Source organism: Carassius auratus, chromosome 41 (assembly GCF_003368295.1).
Source record: "Carassius auratus strain Wakin chromosome 41, ASM336829v1, whole genome shotgun sequence".
NCBI classification, from domain to species: Eukaryota; Metazoa; Chordata; class Actinopteri; order Cypriniformes; family Cyprinidae; genus Carassius; species Carassius auratus.
The window spans coordinates 23,850,644-23,871,423 of record NC_039283.1 but is presented as its reverse complement, the minus strand read 5'-3'; the positions used below and the strand labels follow the sequence as shown (position 1 = coordinate 23,871,423).

The 20,780-nt window shown below is 31.9% G+C and overlaps 1 protein-coding gene across 1 annotated transcript in view; it reads right to left on the bottom strand.

The window, feature by feature from the left end:
- Positions 1 to 1,021: 1,021 nt before the first annotated feature.
- Positions 1,022 to 20,780, bottom strand: part of myom3 (myomesin 3) — a 53,961-nt gene continuing 34,202 nt past the window's right edge. Inside the window, exons 18-38 of the mRNA XM_026227772.1 lie at positions 18,537 to 18,658; positions 17,424 to 17,611; positions 14,554 to 14,680; positions 13,809 to 13,990; positions 12,009 to 12,123; positions 11,765 to 11,921; positions 10,742 to 10,848; positions 10,299 to 10,343; positions 9,033 to 9,172; positions 8,791 to 8,935; positions 7,307 to 7,366; positions 7,153 to 7,220; positions 6,969 to 7,076; positions 5,639 to 5,726; positions 4,344 to 4,382; positions 4,153 to 4,258; positions 2,985 to 3,148; positions 2,881 to 2,917; positions 1,886 to 1,908; positions 1,737 to 1,792; positions 1,022 to 1,644 (exon numbers count right to left, since the gene is read on the bottom strand). Coding sequence (XP_026083557.1) covers positions 1,378 to 1,644; positions 1,737 to 1,792; positions 1,886 to 1,908; positions 2,881 to 2,917; positions 2,985 to 3,148; positions 4,153 to 4,258; positions 4,344 to 4,382; positions 5,639 to 5,726; positions 6,969 to 7,076; positions 7,153 to 7,220; positions 7,307 to 7,366; positions 8,791 to 8,935; positions 9,033 to 9,172; positions 10,299 to 10,343; positions 10,742 to 10,848; positions 11,765 to 11,921; positions 12,009 to 12,123; positions 13,809 to 13,990; positions 14,554 to 14,680; positions 17,424 to 17,611; positions 18,537 to 18,658 — 2,344 coding nt within the window. The 3' untranslated portion in view covers positions 1,022 to 1,377. The remainder of the gene's footprint in view (positions 1,645 to 1,736; positions 1,793 to 1,885; positions 1,909 to 2,880; positions 2,918 to 2,984; positions 3,149 to 4,152; positions 4,259 to 4,343; positions 4,383 to 5,638; positions 5,727 to 6,968; positions 7,077 to 7,152; positions 7,221 to 7,306; positions 7,367 to 8,790; positions 8,936 to 9,032; positions 9,173 to 10,298; positions 10,344 to 10,741; positions 10,849 to 11,764; positions 11,922 to 12,008; positions 12,124 to 13,808; positions 13,991 to 14,553; positions 14,681 to 17,423; positions 17,612 to 18,536; positions 18,659 to 20,780) is intronic.

The window sequence follows — 20,780 nt, the reverse complement described above, 5'->3', positions numbered from 1 at the left end:
ACGTTACTTCCGAGTTACTGGTGACGTTTTATGGAAAGTAATGCGTTACGTTACTTTCGCATTACTTTTTAAATGAAGTTGAGGGAAAAGTAACTTCACGTCTGTACAGCAGAACACAAGAAGTTGTTTTAACAAACAATGAGACAAAATTTTACACAAGTTTACCTAAAGTCATTTTTGCTTATTAGTACGGTTGAACTGGTTGAATGTTGTAAATACTATCTATCCTCCACCTGATAAGAACATCACTTAACATGAATTACAATTAATTTAGCATAATGCTTATTTAAACTTTTTTGGACATTTGTAACCTTTAATAAAAAAAAATTAAAAATCCCTAAAAATATTAATTGTATTTAAATTCTCATCAATTATTTTATTTTCACTCAATTGTGTGCATTCAGCTAATATAGTACACAGCTAATGGCTCTAACTTTTTTTGGGCGGGAAAACCCAACTTTGCTTCCTCAATATGCTTCCTCAGATTTGGTGGTGAACTTTTGATGCCAGACATTTACCTGATGCAAGTCATAATTGAAGTAGAAATGTTTGATGCATGAAAACAATGATCATTAGTTCTCATAATTAATGTGCCATAAACCATATTTAATGTGCATAAGATAAAATAAATATATAATGTACTTTTCAAGATGAATTAAAATTGTAAGGAGTAAAAAGTACCGTTTTTTTTTTTTAAGAAATGTAATCAAAATGTAGATCCTTCTCTCAGTATTTCCTGGCTATGATTCCTGTCTGAATATTAACACACGAGCGCTGCATGACCATGTGGACTGTGCAGTTTGCTTTCAAAAGAATCACCTTGGGGTTGCATAATGATATTTGAAACAGGCTTCGATCTCTTTGTTATAAAACATCAGCAGATTAAACACCCATCCATCCATATACAGGCATAAAAATTGATTGTGACCTCGTTATAATGTGTTCACTGTCTATTTGATCAATGTTTGCTGCACAGTTGCATGCTCAGTTTAGTTAAAAACGAAAAGAAGAGAGTGGAAAAGGTTTAATTTGCACTTTATTCTGTAAGATAAATCAGAGGAAAAACAAACCACGGATCAAATCAACTCATGCTTTCAAGACACTGAGCCTCAGGACATTGCCTTCTAAAGCACCATTAAAGGAACAATTCACCCCCAAAATTAAAACTTGCTGAAATGCGTTAACCCTCAGTCCATCAAAGTTTGTTTCTTCGTCAGATCTGGAGAAATGTAGCATTGCGTCACTTGCTCTGCAGTGAATGGGTGGACTGAGGGTGAACACATTTTACACACACACTCCAAAATGAACACGCGTTACCTAAACAAGGCCTTCGTTGACTTTAATAAAAACGATTCACCCGGCTTCAATCTCAATCCCTTACATCTGCACGGCATCTGCTCGAGGCTTTTCACCGCGTTTATACACACTGACGGTCACGAGGACCGTCTGCGATCCGTGTTTATTGCGCACGAAGATGCTATAGTTGCCCGAGTCCTCCATAGTCACGTGGTTTATAGTGAGAGTGGAGGATTTGTTCTCGTTTCTAATGTTATACTGGCCGGTGGACGTGACTTCTCTGTCGTTCTTCAGCCAAAACATTTCCGGTGCTGGATCGCCCTCGGCAAAACACGTCAGACACAGAGACTGAAGAGAAAGAGCACAGTCGAGTGATGTGAGATGAACGAGTGTCTGAGGACACAGCAGTGATGGATGAATGGATGGATGGATGGATGTACCTTGTTCTCCATTATGGCCACCACATCTGGAAGACCCTTGGTGACTCGTGCTCGATCTGTCAGATGAAAGCTTGTTATAAAGTGTGTCGTCTGCATGAAGGAATTGCTTCCTTAAAACACAATTCGAGGAGGGACGAACAAATACTTACTTTTCTCAGCAAACTCCACTTGCCTGAGAATGAGTAAAAAAATTGTTATAGAGAGAATGAGTTTAGAAAATGTAAAATGAACACCACTAAAATGTATTTAGTGTAACGCTCTGACCTTTAACCATTGTCTTTTTCAGTATATTTATTTATTTGACAAACACCCATAAATTATATATATATTTTTTTCAATCATATATATTTTTTAAATATAATAATTTGACAATATATATATATGTCAAATTATTATATTTAATTAAAAAAATATATTTAACATTATTGCAAATTCTTATATTTAATATTTTATTTAATTAAAAAATAATATTAAATATAATAATTTGCAATAATGTTAAATATAATATTTAATTATTTTTTTTATTAAAATATATTTAACATTATTGCAAATTATTATATTTAATATTATTTTATTTAATTAATTTTTTTTAAATATTATATTTAACATTATTGCAAATTATTATATTTAATATTTTATTTAATTAAAAAATAATTAAATATTATATTTAACATTATTGCAAATTATTATATTAATATATATATATATATATATATATATATATATATATATATATATATATATATACATTATTTAAATATAATTGCATACATTTTTATATAATAATTTATTTTATTTTATACAATTATATATACCATATATAATTTGCTGCTTATATTACAAATAATTTTAATTAATAAAAAACATACTGTGCAATATCATTTAATAAAAAAGAAAATCTGTAAACAATTATGAACAGCACTATATATAATATTTTCTATGTGTATAATATAAAGAATATGAATATTCCATATATTAGATTATATTATATATTAGGGATAATTGGATCTATATCTATCACACGGTTCACAGACATGTCTATTTATTCCTATAGACTCTTCTGTAAAGCTTGTCTAAATTAGCATCACTACCCAAAGAGGGCGGAGCTTAGTGAAGGGTCAAAGGTCAAGTGCAGTTGGCTTACTTCAGTCTCTGGTGTTCCAGCAAAGCGTCTGCGAAGGCTGCAGAGAAGAAAGAGACGTGTTAGTGTTGAGGTGCGCTCGAGTGGCATGTTTTGTGCCGCTCTACCTTGTCCAGACAGATCCAGAGAGCGCTTGTGTGTTTCCTGTCCGTCGAACATCTCCAGGGTGTACTTCCCTTTATCGGCTTCAGTCGGTCCCAGTATCTCAATCCAAACCTTCTGCATGCTGCTGCCCGGCTTCGTCCGCTCCTGCAGGTCAATCCTCTTGTCTCTGTCACAGCCAGAAAATAAAACATAACACAATGCGACTGTAAATCAAAAACATAAAGAAAATAACCGAACCACTTCATTTTTGATTAGTAATAGCAATTAGTAATTTTACATTTGTTTTTATTTTTTTATTTGTTTTTAATTTTGTATTTGTTTTATTTTAGATTACAAAAAAGTCTATAGTTTAATAATTTTTATTTCAATTTTAATTTTAGTACATCATGCTCAACTGAATTAAAATTAAAATGTTGCCTTGGAAACTATGTAAAAAAAAATATATATATATTTAATTCAGTTCATGTTTATTTTATTTCAAGAAATAGTTTTAGTTTCAGTTAACTCTGAACTGAACAAACAGACAGTTTCACATTTACACTTTCAATTCTTTAATGTTTCATTTAACTTTAAATAAAACAAATGTGTGCTACAATTTTAGTAGAGAAATAAGTAACATTAGTTAATTGTTACATTTTTTTGTGCAACGCATAAATTAATACAAATAAAATATAATTAAATATAAAGAAAAAGAATAATAAATATCAAATAAATAAATTATTTGTTAATGAGTGGTAAAATGAAATATACTATATATATTAAATAATACACACAGTCTTAAGTCTCTAGGGTATATTTGTAGCAATAATCAAAAATACATTGTATGGGTAAAAAAAATTCTTTTATGCCAAAAATCATTAGGATATTATTAAGATATTTAGTAAATTTCCTACCGTAAATATATAAAAACTTAATTTTTAATATGTATTGCTACGAATTCATCTGAACAACTTTAAAGATGATTTTCTCAATATTTAGATCTTTTTGCACCCTCAGATTCCAGATTTTCAAATAGTTGTATCTCAGCCAATTATTGTCTGATCCTAATAAACCACATCAATGGAAAGATTATTTGTTCAGCTTAAACTGACCCTTATGTTTTGTGGTTCAGGGTCACACATAGATATAGGTATTAATAATATTTGTGGTGTTCGAGTTCTGGAAGCTCACCGGAAGTGCCAGCTGGTGTTCATGCAGCTCAGGTAGTATTTGAGAGAGCAGTAGAGCTTGAAGCCCTGCGCAGTGCACTGGATGCCCACTGGACCAGCAGAGAGCGCTGTGGAGCACAAGCACACGTCACTGAACATGACGTCACGTGACCCGAGACTCAGAGCGTCAGAAGAGTCAGGACTCAAACCTACCGCACTGTTTATTGAGCTGCTGCAGCAGACGCTCAAACTCTGAGAGAAACAACAACATCATCATCACGTTAGAGGGATATTAAACCCCTCCATACAGAAAGATTATTCCAGATTAGAAAAGTTGCTTCAAAGAAATATTGATAACTGTGATTTTACTACGGATATGGAGTGAACCTAAAACTCCCTAACCGTGGTAAAATCACTGTAATCATTGAAAAAAAAAAAAAAAAAAATCATAATACATTAAAGCACTCTTAAAAATTTCAACATGTTTACATTTGATCTTAAAAGAGGCAAAATTGTGAAAAAAAAAATCACTTAACTTGTAAAATCAATGCAACCACCTACTTAGACAATAATAAAGACAAATGTTCAGTAATTTTACGACTACTAAAAAAAAAATCACAATGCAGAAAAACACTATATATACATATATAGAAATATTTAGTTTTTTTAGTGTAAATATAAATATGATATATTTACATTTACATATATTACATATATTTATTTTAAAGAAAAAAGAGAGAAGAAAATGTAAATATTAGCAGTGCATTTTTAAGTGTTTTAAATAACTATTTTTATTTAATACTTTTATTATATTTATATTATTGCCATAGACACCAATAAAGTCATTAGTGTTGAGTAAATGTACTACAACTAATAAAAAATGGCATTGCAAAAAGTGTATATGCTTATAATATATGGCAATAATTTTTAAATAATTAAATTTATGTTAATATCACATTTAGTTAATAATATTTATCATGCAACTCAATATACAGTAAAAAAAATTGTTTAATTTGAAAATGTCTTATATACCGTATTTTTCAGACTATAAGTCGCACCTGAGTATAAGTCGCATCAGACAAAAAATACGTCATGATGAGGAAAAAACTTAAGTCAAACTGGACTATAAGTCGCATTTATTTAGAACCAAGAGAAAACATTACCGTCTCCAGCCACGAGAGGGCGCTCTATGTCTTCAGTGTAGACTACAGGAGAACTGAGCAGCATAGAGCGCCCTCTGGCGGCTGGAGACGGTAATGTTTTCTCTTGGTTCATGTCAAATTAATTGATAAATAAGTCGCACCTGACTATAAGTCGCAGGACCAGCCAAACTATGAAAAAAAGTGTGACTTATAGTCCGGAAAATACAGTATGTGTGTGTGCGTGTGTGTCTTGAATTCTGCAAGTTTAGTTTTTGCAGCTATGAGCTTTTATTTTAGTCCCTAATCTCTATTTCTATCATAATTGTGCATCACTGGTATGGCAGTAATAATGAGTGATGTCCTGACCATCATCGATCAGCTCCAGGACGCTCTGGTCTTCTCCTCTGCTGTCGGACACTACAGCTCTGTACACACCCAGCTCCTTCCTCGTCACCTGAGCCATCATCACAAACAACACGGTCAGTGCATTTCAGGACTGATCCCAGTTCAGTACGACCGAAGATTTATCCACAGCATTTGAGCAGAATACAGAAAACCATCTGAACTAGTCCCTGTTTTTATTTGAGTAAAAGAAGAAATGTTGAAGTCAAAGCCAAGCCATTCCAAGAAAAAGAGTTTTTATAAAAAAAAAATGTTTTTTATAACTTTATAGAATTATTGCAGATATTTCTAAATGTATTGCATGCATCTGGTGTCGTTGCATATAATAAAATATTTAACACTAGTCTCATTTCAGGGTTATTATTATTATTGTTTAAAAATTTTTTAAATGCAATATGCTATCGATAATTTTTTTTTTTACTTACAGTTTAGCATAACGATCCTGATACAGATCAATACTGATTATTTCTTAAATGATTATGTGATTTTTCAACCAAAATTAAATTATTAGATGAACTGAAAACATGTAAAGAATCCCATGTTTTGCATTAATATAATTTTAATATTGATATTAAAGCTATTTAGATTGATCCTAAAAAGCTTGTGAGCATATTTTTAACTATCGATAACTAAAATTAAATGTATAAAAAAAGTTATCATTACTTAAACATTATTTAAAATTAACATTAACTGAAATAAAATATAAAAATAAATGTAAATATAAAATTAAATATTTTTTTTAGTAACAATATATTTTTTAAAAATATTAATATATATATATTTATATATTTAAAAAAATATATTGAATACATTTTTACCAAACAAGTAACTTTTGAGTATGGATAAACATCGCTAGTATCATTAACAAAAAGTAAAACCATAAAAACATTTCCATTTCATCAAATAAATAAACATTAACTAATATATAATATAAAACATTAAACTTCTTTTATTTCATCTAGTTGCCAAGCTAACATTTTTAAACTACTTAAATAACTAAACTAAAAACTACATATTCAAAAAAACTACATTTTTACCAAAACTAAAATGAAAACAGAAAATATAAGAATAAAAACAGATTCAAAATATATAGTATATATTATATATAAATATATAAAATATATCAAATATATAAAACTATATATAATCAATGATACTAACCTAATATTGTCTCAATATTAACATGTATACTGACTTCCATAGACTTCCATGATGAAGCCTGCCTCTGGTCTCAGAGTCTCAGATGAATGTGAGGGTCGTGTTACGTATGTATCTGTGAATGTGAGGTGTGTACCTGCGGGACGGTGAAGGTGCTGACCCCCGTGGGCTCGTACACCGCATGAAGAAGCTCCACTCCATCCTTAAACCACTTCACACGCGTCTCTTTGCTCACGTTAGTGACCTGCAGCCGAAGACACACGGGTTTTATCGAGCTCAAACGGCGAGGCATTGTGTCATGAAGGAATAAACACCTTTACCTTGCACTTCAGAATCATTTCACAATCTGAAGTCACTGTCCACGACAAAAACTCCAAGAAATGGGGACCTTGCAAAAGCAAAAAGAGAGACACATGGAGTGATTTTATATGCTGTTCTCCGAATTAATGCATCTCGATCTGTCTGTGCACTCACCCAACTTTCTCTTCCAGTTGTGTCTGTTGGCCTGAGATTTGGCCAGCGTGTCTCGAAACTCTGACAAACAGCGAAACAACAGAAGAATAAAACAGATTCAGTCTGGAGAAATAGTCAGCATCATCTTTTGGCTCGTTGCTACATAAACTTTGACTTTTGCTGCATCGTTAAATGCCTGTTTGAAATATGAAATCAGACTTTATTATAAAATGTCAAATGAAATCTTATAAAATACAATAAATTGAAACCACCAATAAAAATAAAAATAAAGTGCAATAAATTATATACTTGTATATCATACTGAAATATTAATTTAATTTCTTATGCATACATCTATATATAATTAAAATTTGCATGCATCATAAAGATGAGACATCATTAAATGAGTGGTTGAAAAATGAAAACTGACTTAAATGCACTTAAACTTTATTTATTTATTTATTCCATTTTTTATTTTTTTTTATTTTTTGGGAATGCAAAATAACACCTGCTTTGGTCATGGTATCTAATAAAAGTATTTTCAGATCATGGTCTAAATTGTGAATTATCGAACTTTAAACATAAAATTTAATTTTATTACATTTTTATTAATAGATATTTTTTCAGAAAAATTAAAATTTTCCTAAATTGTAAAATGTCTGACATGGGGACTGACAATTATTTATCATAAACAAACTTAGAAATCATGCATAAAAATGAATATGTTTTTAGGAAAAAACTGTGTAAACTAGAACTTTCTTAATTGAGAAAAATCTTTACATTTTTATTATTTATTTTATATAATCTTCTAAGAAAATTAATTAAATAAATGGATAAAATAAATAATAAATAAATAAATAAAGTGTGTTTTTATTTTTATTTTTCATATTATTAAGAGAAATCTGGGTCTCCTAAATAAATAAATAAATTCTAGCAAAAATTTAATACCAGCCCTAAAATTCCTAAAAAAAACAAGGAAAAACAAGTAACGAGACAGAATAAAATTCTCTTTAAAATATTAAATAGTTAAAAACAGTCTCTTAAAAAGTTTCTTAAAAATAAATAGTTTAAAGTCATTCATACATATATATATATATATATATATATATCAAATCAATATATAACTTGATTTATATATATGTAACCAATCAGTAAAATTCAGTCAAATCTGTAAAATATTATTACAATTTAAAATAAAATAAATAGTTAATAAAATAAAGTTTTCTATGTGAATATATTGTAAAACGCAATTTATTTCTGTGTATTTTCAGCATCATTACTCCTGTCTTCAGTGTCACATGATCTTCAGAAATCATTCTAACATACTCATTTACAGCTCAAGAAACATTTCTGATTATTATCAATGTTGAAAACAGCTGAATATTTCTACTGCTTTCAGATGTACACTATATTTGCATCATTTATTATTTGTCTCATATCCAACAGCATTAGCCCTGAGGAGCAGCTCTGTAGTCTCATGTTATAAAGTGAGATTGTAAACCTACTCTTATCCACAAACACCAGAGTGAACTGGTTCTTGGCCCGGCCGTCTTTGAGCTGTGCGGTGTACGAGCCCTCGTCGTCTCCTGAAATCTGATCAAACAGGATCTCCACCAGACCCTGTGCCTTGTCAAAGTTAATCTTACGAGTCTGCAGGACACACACATCCACACGGCTCTTTAGAAGTCAGTGAGCAAGCGAATTAAAGCAATATGCACATGCTATTATTATCTGAGCAGACGGTTACCGGTGTGCTGGAGATCTCTGCGTCGTTGAGGATGAGCCGAAGCTCCGCGGCGCTGCTGAGAGCCTCGGTCTGAAGCCACAGACGGACACTTCCCTGCTCGGACACGTCCACCTGCCAGCCTTCAGACTTCAGAGCGATCACTGCACGAGATGCACAAGAGTCAAGGCACCTCTGATTCTATAGCGCTGTAGTATATAATGCTGATTGAGTCAGAGCAGCTTTATAGTGTTAAAACAGGAAAATAGTGTCAGTAATGCAAGAAGACAAAGTTCTCAAAACATTAACAAAATGTTCAAAACTAAAATTGAAGTTTTGAGCAACATTAAGGTGAGTAGATGATGACAGAATATAGAAGATCTCCAGAAGCTTATTTCAGACTTGGGAAAGAACTGAACAAAAAAGAGAACCGTGACTTTCTCTCTTGAAATTATGAGAAAAACTGTAGAATTGCGAGATAATAAGTCACATTTTTTTATTTGTATTCTTTTATTTCATGGCTGGAAACAAAAATGTTAGAAATCGGAACTGTGAGATATTCATACAGAATTATGTAAAAAAAAAAAATAAATAACGAAGTTAAAAAAACTGATTTGCATAAACTAAGAATTCTGAGAAGAAATAATTAAACTTACAAGATTTAAACTCTAAATTCTGAGAAAGAAAAAAATCTATTCACAAGATTTAAACTAAAATAATCTGAGAAAAAAATTAACTTTCAAGATTTAAACTCAGAATTCTACAAAAAAAAGTAAAAATTTACAAGATTTAAACTCAGAATTCTGAGATGCAAACTCACAATGTCCTTTTTAATATTATTCTGTGGCAGAAATAAGATATTTCTTTAAATACACTTCTGTTCAAACGTGTAGGGGTCAGTAAGACTTTTTAATAAAATAATATAATTATACATTTATTCATCAAGGATGCATTCAATTGATCAAAAGTGACAAAGACATTTATAATGTCACAAAGGATTATAAGAAAGATTTCTGAAGATCATGTGACACTGAAGACTGGAGGAATGATGCTGAAAATACAGCGGAGCATCACAGAAATAAATTACAGTTTACAATATATTCACACAGAAAACACTTATTAGAAATTGTAATAATATTTCACAATTTTTACTGTATTTTTGATCAAATAAATGCAGCCTTGGTGAGCAGATGCGACTTCTTTCAGAAACATTAAAAAATCATCATGATTCCAAACTTCTGAACACCAGTGCATCTCAGATTCTCTGAGCAGTGTATTTGATTGACTTACGTGGGTTTCTCACATGCCAGCTGAGTTCTGTCAGCCTCTCCAGATCTGAGGAAGAAAACGGCACAATCACAAAGTCAATGTCTTGCAAAGACACATAATGCTGTCAGAACGATCCGACATCTTTGAAAATAAGATTTAAGATCTGTATTTGAGGTTATAGCAAGATGTTTGTCATGCAGTTTATAGCATCTCACACAAACAGTCCATGTTCTGTCACACTTTGTGCATGGTGAAAATACACAGATCTTGTACACGCAACACGGTTTAGGGCAAAGGAGCTCAGCAAAACATTCATCAGCAGCCGACTGATGATAAAAAACTGAGGTCGTACTAAGAAAAGACAAGTTATGCATATGCATCAGTTAATGCTGATCGGATGCACAAGGTCTTGTGGCACTGTGCTCAGGTAATGCATCATTCAGAGAAAGAGATGAATGTCTTACCGTCTGCAGTGAAGGTGAAACTAGAGGAGACTTCAGGGTTTCCCCTCAGCTCCACCGTGTACAGGCCCAAATCATGCTCCGAGGCGTCCGTGAAGGTGAGAACAGACCTGAGACGAACATTCGGATCAGATTTATAGAGCTTTTAAAGAAACAGTCACCCAAAACAAACTCATCATTTACTCAATGAATGTACTACTACTGTGGAAACAAAAGGGTTAATTTTAAGGACTCCGTATTATTCTTTTAAGAAAGTTTAAGGTGCCTATTAACAATTTAAAAATAATATATAAGACAGAAAAGGTCAACAAATATATATATTTTTTTCATTAACTTGATTTATACTATTTTTTAATATTTTATATATATTTTATATATATATATATATTTTATATTTTATATTTTTTATATTTATATTTTTTTCTATTTTTAATAATATATAAGACAGAAGAAAAGGAAAACAAACATTGCTATTACATAAAGATTTTTTTTACATTAACTTGATATATACTGTTTTTATATTTATACTCAAGTAAATATTGTAATGTTACAGTTTTTTGATTACTTCACTGCGATGCTTCACGGAAATAAGATATTAAAACAACAATATATACTGTTTTTATATTTAGACTCAAGTTAATATAGTAGCATTGGTTCAAGATTACTTTATTGCAACGCTTCATAGAAATATAACACTTAAATATTTGAATTAGCTCACTATTTGTTACTTTTTAGTTTTAGATTTAAGTTAATAGTTTATATATGTTAATAGGTTTTTGATGTCTTTACTGCAGTGTTTCATGGATTTTTTTACATTTATTTTCTTTTAATTAACTTTAAGTTCGGTTTTTTATTATTCATGGCAATGCTTTAATTTCCTCATAAAAGATTTTAAGTTCACTGTCTTCTTTTTGCTTTAAATCAAAGTTTGCATGTTGTTAGGTTTGATTGATAGTTTTAACTCTTTACTGACGAACTATTGGAAATCCCATTGAGAAATATTCTTCCAGATCCGGGACTAAGCACCTGTTGTTTTTGTTCTCCAGTCGGGCTCGTCCAGCTTCAATGGCTTTCCCGTAGTTCTTACTCCACTTGAAGACATCTTTATCAGTGCTGTCAGGAGCTTCAAAGCCCAGGAAGATGAAGCCGTCGTTATCGACTCCGATCTCAATCTCTTTGGTTCCTGGTGGCAAGCGCAGGATACAGTTAAAAGCGACTCGCTCTAAAATGAGCATGAAATCATCATTACGAAGCTTTCCAGGCAGCAGACCTGCTTTAGTCTGTGCTTCCACCGGCTCCGAGGCCAGTGAAGATATGCCGACTCCAGCGGTGTTAACGGCAGACACACGGAGACGGTACGTCTGACCAGCCTTCAGACCTGAAACCTGATCAGATATCACCCAAAAACAGCTCACTCCTCTTTTCAAAGGCTTTGGTGCGACTGGATGCAAATGTAACTATTGTGAACTGAATCAAGATGCTTTTTAAGGCTAGACACCACACTCTCAAAAAAAGGTACAAAAGCTGTCACTGGGGCAGTACCTTTTTAAAAGATATACTTTTGTACCTTTTAGTTACCAATATGGAATGTTTAGTAACTAAGGTGTGTACCTCCCCAGTAACACATTTTGTACCTTTTTTTTTTTTTTTCTCAGCGTGCACATGTTTGTCCTGCACAGGATGATTTTGCTTCCAATTTTCACTATAAATATGCATTTATTTTATAAGAAAGAAAACACATTCAAGTGTTTATTTTGTATCTATCTGTGTTGTAAACTTAAATTACAAAACATATCTTTAAAAGCCAAAGAGTCCGAATCTGACACTCATTTGACACTTAACCAAGCTTTACAGTATTTGTTGTAAATAAAGATGTTAATAAAAGATTACTGTACATCTTTTTTTTTTTAGAAGAAAATATCATTTTAGTATTTCTACTTCAAAATTTCTCTAATGTGTAGCTTGTCATTTCTTTGTAATTAATTGTGAAATGTATTAGCATTTCTTTTTGTAAAAATTTTCTACACTAAATTCTTTACATTCTATATACACCAAAATTGGCATTTTTACATATCACAGTTATAACGTTTTGATGAAATGTTTTATTAATCTGCTCCAAAATGACTTTTTAACAAACCCCTCTGTAAAAATCTTCAAAGATAGGAATAAAACTATAAAGTTTTGGTTTAAGTGCTGCACTTGTCAAAATTGGTTAAAATGTGTGTGTGTGTGTGTGTGTGTGTGTGTGTGTATATATATATATATATATATATATACACACACACACACTGTATTTTTTCGGACTTTAAGTCGCACCTGAGTATAAGTCGCATCAGTCCAAAAATACGTCATGATGAGGTAAAAAACATATAAGTCGCACTGGACTATAAGTCGCATTTATTTAGAAACAAGAGAAAACATTACCGTCTCCAGCCACGAGAGGGCGCTCTTCAGTGTCTTCAGTGTAGACTACAGGAGAACTGAGCAGCACTGAGCAGCATAGAGCGCCCTCTGGCGGCTCAAGACGGTAATGTTTTCTCTTGGTTCATGTCAAATTAATTTTGATAAATAAGTCGCACCTGACTATAAGTCGCAGGACCAGCCAAACTATGAAAAAAGTGCGACTTATAGTCCGGAAAATACGGGTATATATATATATATATATATATATATATATATATATATATATATATATATATATATATATATATATATATATATATATGCGATTGACAGTATTTTTTTTAATTTATAAATGTATTCCCTCTTTAAAAACCCAATGTTTTGAAACTGGCTTCATCTAATGTTCAGATTTCTGTCCTGGAAATATATGCAAATTAGATCATATTTAATTCAATAATGTCTCATTTACATATTTAATCATGACATTTCAGAAAACTTGTAATTCATTGTAATATACTGTGATGAATCAACTGAATAAAATATAAAACAATTTTTTTTTAATCCTGTTTATCTTAAATTTGATTCCTGATGCACACAACTTGAACTGAAATTAATTAGAGTGCAATCTACTCACGTTGCTAAATTATGACTTTTGCAATAAAGGCACCTTTAAGTGAGTTTCCGTCACCGGCTCACTCGTCACCGGGGTCCAATCCTCAGACTCCGCCCCCTCGCTGATCTCCACTACATACCCGCTGATCTCTGATTGGCCCTTGTACAGAGGCTCCGCCCACAACAGCACAAGAGAGTTCCGCCTCACTTCTCTAAATTCCAGATCATACGGACAACCTGCAACATATGAATCAACACATTCACACAATTATCCATCATCACCACTTTTTAAAGATGCTTTCACTACTTATTAGACATTCCTCTAACATACACACTTCTGTATATGAGCTGTGTTTATCCTCTTGAACACACAACTATAAAACGAGGCATATGCATAATAACCAAAGGAAAAATGGGGTGTATTTAATAACCCTCAATTGCAAAACCAGGGAAACACAATGGAAGAAAAACTCACTGTGCCAGAAAGACACAAAAACAAACTATAACGATTAAGACATTAATAATGAAGAACAGGAACAGATTAAAGATAACAGCATGTTAGTCTGTGCCAGATATGTTTAAGTCCATGATTGAAACCAATCTAATTTATTAAAAAGTGTACAAGTTGTGCAATAGATAAATAGTGCAATAATAAAACATAGTGCATGTTATTTCACTTGTATGCAATAAATATCATTTGGTATTAGATGCAATAAGAGCTGATCGCCAAACTATTTTTTCTTCCTCAAAATTGCTAAAAAGAAGTTCTGATTCTTGTTCCTCACATTGCAGGATCTTACCAGGCTCAGGCATCGTCCAGCGCTCACACAGAAACAGCTCGCTGGCTTCAGAAGCGTCACCCAGTCCAGCAACATTAGCTGCGAAGACTCGGAACTGGTAAAAACTTCCTTCCTGGAGTCCTGTCACCTAGAAACAAAGCCCACAAATAATGGAAAATACATGGTTGTGTCAGAAAGGACGCAAGAGAAACCTAAAATAAAAAGTGTTAATATACAGTACAAGAATGTGTTTTTGTCGTATTCTCAGTGTTTATTCAAATGCAAAATGCAGAGGAGGGGATCACAGTCCTAATGGAAGCTGAAAACATCCTCAAAATAACTACAATAATTAATGAACTAAAACTCAAGAGACAGAGAATAGCTCTCAGATGCACTTCTAACACAAAAGCAGTGTCATTTTTACTAATTTAGTATTTATTTTATATTTGACATTTAATATTTGTTTAAATTTTTATTTTCCTTTTTGATTTTAGGAAAAAAAATATTTTGGTGCATTTTTTATTTTTTATTTCGTACTTATTTTCATACTAAATTTTTTTGATTTTTCAGAGTACATTTATTTCATTCTAGTAAAAAAAAAAAAAAGAAATATATGAAGTGCTGCAAATCAAAGTATTTTAAAACCCAGAAATGGCATAACTTTATTATTTTTGTATTTATTCATATTATTTTTTAGATTTTTCAATATTTTTTAATTATTAGTATATTTTGCATTTTCTTTTCCATTTTAATTAAATTGTTAGTTATATTTTATTTTTTAGTCATTCTTATTAACTTATAAAAAAAGAATTTTTTTATTTCAGTTTTAATGTTTAAATATTTTCTTTAATTTCAGTTCACATTTATATAATTAAAGTCACAAAAATTACCGCTTTTTTTTTTTTTTTTTTTTTTTTTTTTGGAAAGTCCTGCGGATCAGATGCATTTTTAACCCAGAAAAAAATATAATTACTATTTTAGTATTTATTCATATTTTGAATTAGTTTTTATATTTAGCATTTGCATTTTAATTTTAGTTAAAGCTTTAGCACTTTGGCTGTTTTGTCACCAATTAGATGAGATCTTCAGTGCATTGATCCGCCGGTTGATGCCTATGCTACTTATCCGATAAAGATCGCTTTAACATTGCTCTGTGATGAGAAGTAAAGAGTGGCACCTGGTCACAAGTAATTGGGATTAGATTCAGGGAAACAGGCCTGTGTTGCTTGAATCCTCTTATCAAACCAGAGCCTTATCCGGGAGCGTCTGGTCCAGGCCCCGTGGCCTGCTGGGACAGAGAACGGACACTAGATGGCAGACGTCAGGGGTGTAGCCGGGGGATTTTAATATACTGTAGAGAGTGTGTGTGTGTGTGCTGGTCTGTAATGTTGTTGGGCAGGTGGTGTGTGTCTCTGACTGCTCAATGAGAGGCAGAAATCATTAACATGGGCTTCATGCTATGACCACAGTGCCCTAAAATCAATGTTCTATAATTGACATAATGCACTTTGAGGCATCCTGTGAGCAAATAGTGCAAAACAACCCCATCCTCCTCTCCCCCCCCAAAAAAACAGAGTGCATGTTAATAGAAAGAGACACGAGGCTGATGCTGATTCAGTCCACCAGAGGGCGCTGTGCACTCATCACATTTACACAAGCACAGAAGCAATGCTTGAACCCCAAACATCTTCAGATTCATCAGAGCAGGCAGTGAAGCTTTAGAAAATGTTGCTTGTTCATCAACAGGTCAAAATTAATATTATATGATTCATAACTGGTGCTTGCTGAAGCATGCAATACTGTTATTACTGCTCAGTTTTGAGGCAGTGCTTTTTTGAGATACTATTTTGAGTTTATTTTGAACATATTTTGTATTTTCCGTTTTAATTTTTAAAATGGAAAACTGCAGGTTTTTAAAAACAGAATAATATATATATATATATATATTTTTTTTAAATAGAACATTTTGCATTTAATTTTTTTTGTTCCGTTTTATTAAGTCTATATAGTTTTTGTTTATTTTATTTCAGTTAATTTTGTTGTTAGTTCAGAGGTTATTTTTATTCATATAAAAGTTGCAATGGCAACTAACCGGAATAAAATAAGTTTGTGTTGAAATATGACAAAAATCTCAAACTAAAACCAACCAACAAACAAATAAATAAATATAAATAAAAATTAAAAAAATAAATATAAAATAACACAAAAACTAGAAAAAAAAACATAACACAATTAACAAAACAAACTAAAATTAAAATGACTGAAAATATATAAATAATATAATTAAAATAAATAATAAAAATAAAATCTAAATTTATTAAAAATATTGATAAATACTACATACTTAAATAGTATATAGATATTACTAAAATAACAGGGCCCACAATACCTTAACACTGTGTGGGGTGTTGTGTTTTGGGCCATATAATTAGGGCACAATTAAACTGATAAATGTTTTAATTAATTAATAAAAAATAAAATAAAAAAACACTATACTAACATATTTAAATAAATAATTTTTTTTAATAACTATTAAATTTTATATAAATATTAATTAATCAATTAACTGAATACACATTCAATATATGTAGTTTGATTATAAATTTGCTGTTTGATTTTAATTGTTAAATGCAGATGAGAAAGCTCTCTGATATAATACAGACCAAAATCACTTTAAAGTATTTTAATATTCTAAAACAAACTCAAGTACAGCGCTTTAAGTTTTAATAAATGCATGACTACAATTAAATGTTGAGCAATAAACAATATTTTTGACTGATTTAAGCAGGTCCCGTCATTTGTTGCTGCAGAAGCATGCATCAAAAGAGCAGCTGATCCCAAAAGCAGCATAGAAACTGCTGCTACTGTAAATGGTACTGTAAATGGCTCACCTCGTACACTCTCTCTTTAGTGGGCTTGATGCTGATCTCTGTCCAGGAGCTCTGGGATTTCTCCCTCTGGTCCAGATAGTAGCCACGCACAAGGTCTCCTCCATGATTGGCTGGGGCTCTCCAGCCAATCAGCATCTCTGCTCCGGTGCAGTGCAGTAGAGCGATTGCTGATGGACGGGACGGAACACCTGCAGTGAGGGGCAGAGGAAGGTCAAAGGTCACAGAATGCCAACCACAGCATGTTTTCTAGTGATTATGAAAAATAGTAATAATAATTGATAGGATGACCATGTGTTTCATGAGTGTCCTGGTAATACATAAAATTTACATGTCTAAAAATTAATGAATTATTTTTATACTATCACAGTTTTGTTATTATTTTTAATTAGCACTAATTTGCATGTTTTAAATTTTCATTTTAATTTGATATGTTATGTGCTTTTGTATATTTTATTAGTGTGTTAATAGTTAGAGTGTTTTTTACTATTTAGGTTTAATTTATTACAGTTTATTGCACTTATTTCAGTTAGCTGTCAAAGCAACATTTGTAATTTGTAGTTTTTATATCTAATATTTATATTTTATTTTACTTTATTTAAATAAAAATGTTTTAGTTAAAGATAATAACCCAGGAAAATTAGGTACATTTGACAAAACATTTTTTTACTCTAAAACTGCTAGAAAATCAAAAACAAAATTCTGAACAAGTTATGTTCCAAATTTGAGGTTGATATTTCAAAAAATGAGCTTTCAGTGAGAATTAGTTTTTTGATGCAGTACCAAGCTTTTCCACTAGATGACCATCAAACCCATTAGTAACCATTTAAATAGCGCCTTCATTTCCATAAATGGTTTGCGTGTCCTGAAACATGTTTTTCCATACTTTTCTCAATATTTATGAATTAGACATCACGATGGGTATTTTAGGCGGTTGCTCACTGGCCCAAGTCAAAAGATCACCAGCTGTATATGTTCATGCAGGAAACTTATTCAAAGAATGAATGATTCACACTGAGACTATAAATGATTTTCTTGATGTCTTTCTTGAACACTTTAGACAAAACGCTGTCACATTTAAAAGTGCTGTCTTTCAGGGTCTGGTCTGGTTCTTACGTATCGCTGATTTCACTCGAATGGCAGGAGACTCCTCAGAGTAGATGCTGTTTCCCGCCAGTCCCACGGATTTCACCCTGAACACATACTCTTTATTGGTCTTCAGGCCATCAACTGTAAACCTGAGCAAAAAAGTAAACCAGTTTTAGTAGGTTTAGTAGATTACATATCTTAAAAGGGTTAGTTCACCCAAAAAGGTAAATTATGTCATTAATGACTTACCCTCATGTCGTTCCAAACCCTTTAGACCTCTGTACATCTTCGGAACACAGTTTAAAATATTTTAGATTTAGTCCGCTTTCTGTGTGCAATTTATTAATCCGTTCCCTCAATTTGCTAAATTGTGTGCGTGATTTATTAATCCGTTCCCTCAATTTGCTAAATTGTGTGCGTGATTTATTAATCCGTTCCCTCAATTTGCTAAATTGTGCGCGTGATTTATTAATCCGTTCCCTTAATTTGCTATATTCTGTGTGGGATTTATTAATCTGTTCGCTTAATTTGCTAAATTGTGCGCAATTTATTAATCCGTTCACTCAATTTGCTAAATTGTACCCACAATTTATTAATCCGTTCCCTCAATTTGCTAAATTGTGCGCGATTTATTAATCCGTTCTCTCAATTTGCTATATTCTGTGTGGGATTTATTAATCTGTTCGCTTAATTTGCTAAATTGTGCGCGATTTATTAATCCGTTCTCTCAATTTGCTAAATTGTGCGCGATTTATTAATCCGTTCCCTCAATTTGCTAAATTGTGCGCGATTTATTAATCCGTTCCCTCAATTTGCTAAATTGTGCGCGATTTATTAATCCGTTCCCTCAATTTGCTAAATTGTGCGCGTGATTTATTAATCCGTTCCCTTAATTTGCTATATTCTGTGTGGGATTTATTAATCTGTTCGCTTAATTTGCTAAATTGTAAGCACAATTTATTAATCCGTTCCCTCAAGTTGCTAAATTGTGCACACAATTTATTAATCCATTCTCTCAATTTGCTATATTCTGTGTGGGATTTATTAATCTGTTCGCTTAATTTGCTAAATTGTGCGCAATTTATTAATCCGTTCCCTCAGTTTGCTAAATTGTGCGCGCGATTTATTAATCAGTTCCCTTAATTTGCTAAATTGTGTGCACGATTTATTGATCCGTTTCTTTAATATGCTAAATGGTGCATGCGATTTATTGATTCGTTCCCTTAATTTGCTAAATTGTACGAACGATTTATAAATCCGTTCTCTTAATTTGCTACATTTTTACGTGCGATTTATTAATCCGTTCCCTCATTTTGCCAAATTGTGCGCACTATTTATAAATTTGTTCCCTCAATTGGCTAAATTGTGCGCACAATTTATTAATCCGCTCCCTCAATTTGCTATATTCTGTGTGCAATTTATTAATTCGTTCCCTCAATTGGCTAAATTGTTCGCGTGATTTATTAATCTGTTCCCTCAATTTGCTAAATTGTGCGCACAAATTATTAATCCGCTCCCTCAATTTGCTATATTCTGTGTGCGATTTATTAATCTGTTCCCTTAATTTGCTAAATTATGCGCGTGATTTATTAATCCGTTCCCCTTAATTTGCTAAATTATGCGCGTGATTTATTAATCCGTTTCCCTTAATTTGCTAAATTATGCGCGTGATTTATTAATCAGTTTCCCTTAATTTGCTAAATTGTGCGCACGATTTATTAATCCATTCCTTCAATTTGTTAAATCGAGAAACTGAAGAGAAGACAATGCTGAATAAAGTCGTAGTTTTTGTTATTTTTGCACTAAAATGTATTTTCGATGCTTCAAAAAATTCTAACTGACCCTCTGATGTCACATGGACTACTTTGATGATATTTTTCTTATCTTTTTGGACATGGACAGTATAACGTACACACAGTTTCAATGAAGGGACTGAGAGCTCTCAGACTAAATCTAAAATATCTTAAACTGTGTTCAGAAGATGAACGGAGGTCTCACGGGTTTGAAACGACATGAGGGTGAGTTATTAATTACATAATTAAAATTTTTGGCTGAATTAACCCTTAAAAGGAATACTTCAAACTAAATTTAAATTGTGCTGTTAATTTACTCACCCTCAGGTCATTTACAACATTAATACCCGGTGGTAAATAACATTCAGTTTCTTGCACATAATGATCAATTCACTTCATAAGATCTCACTATATCGTCAGGGATATTAATTTTGTTGTGTTGACTGATATGCTTATTTTGACTCTCAAAGTGATGGTA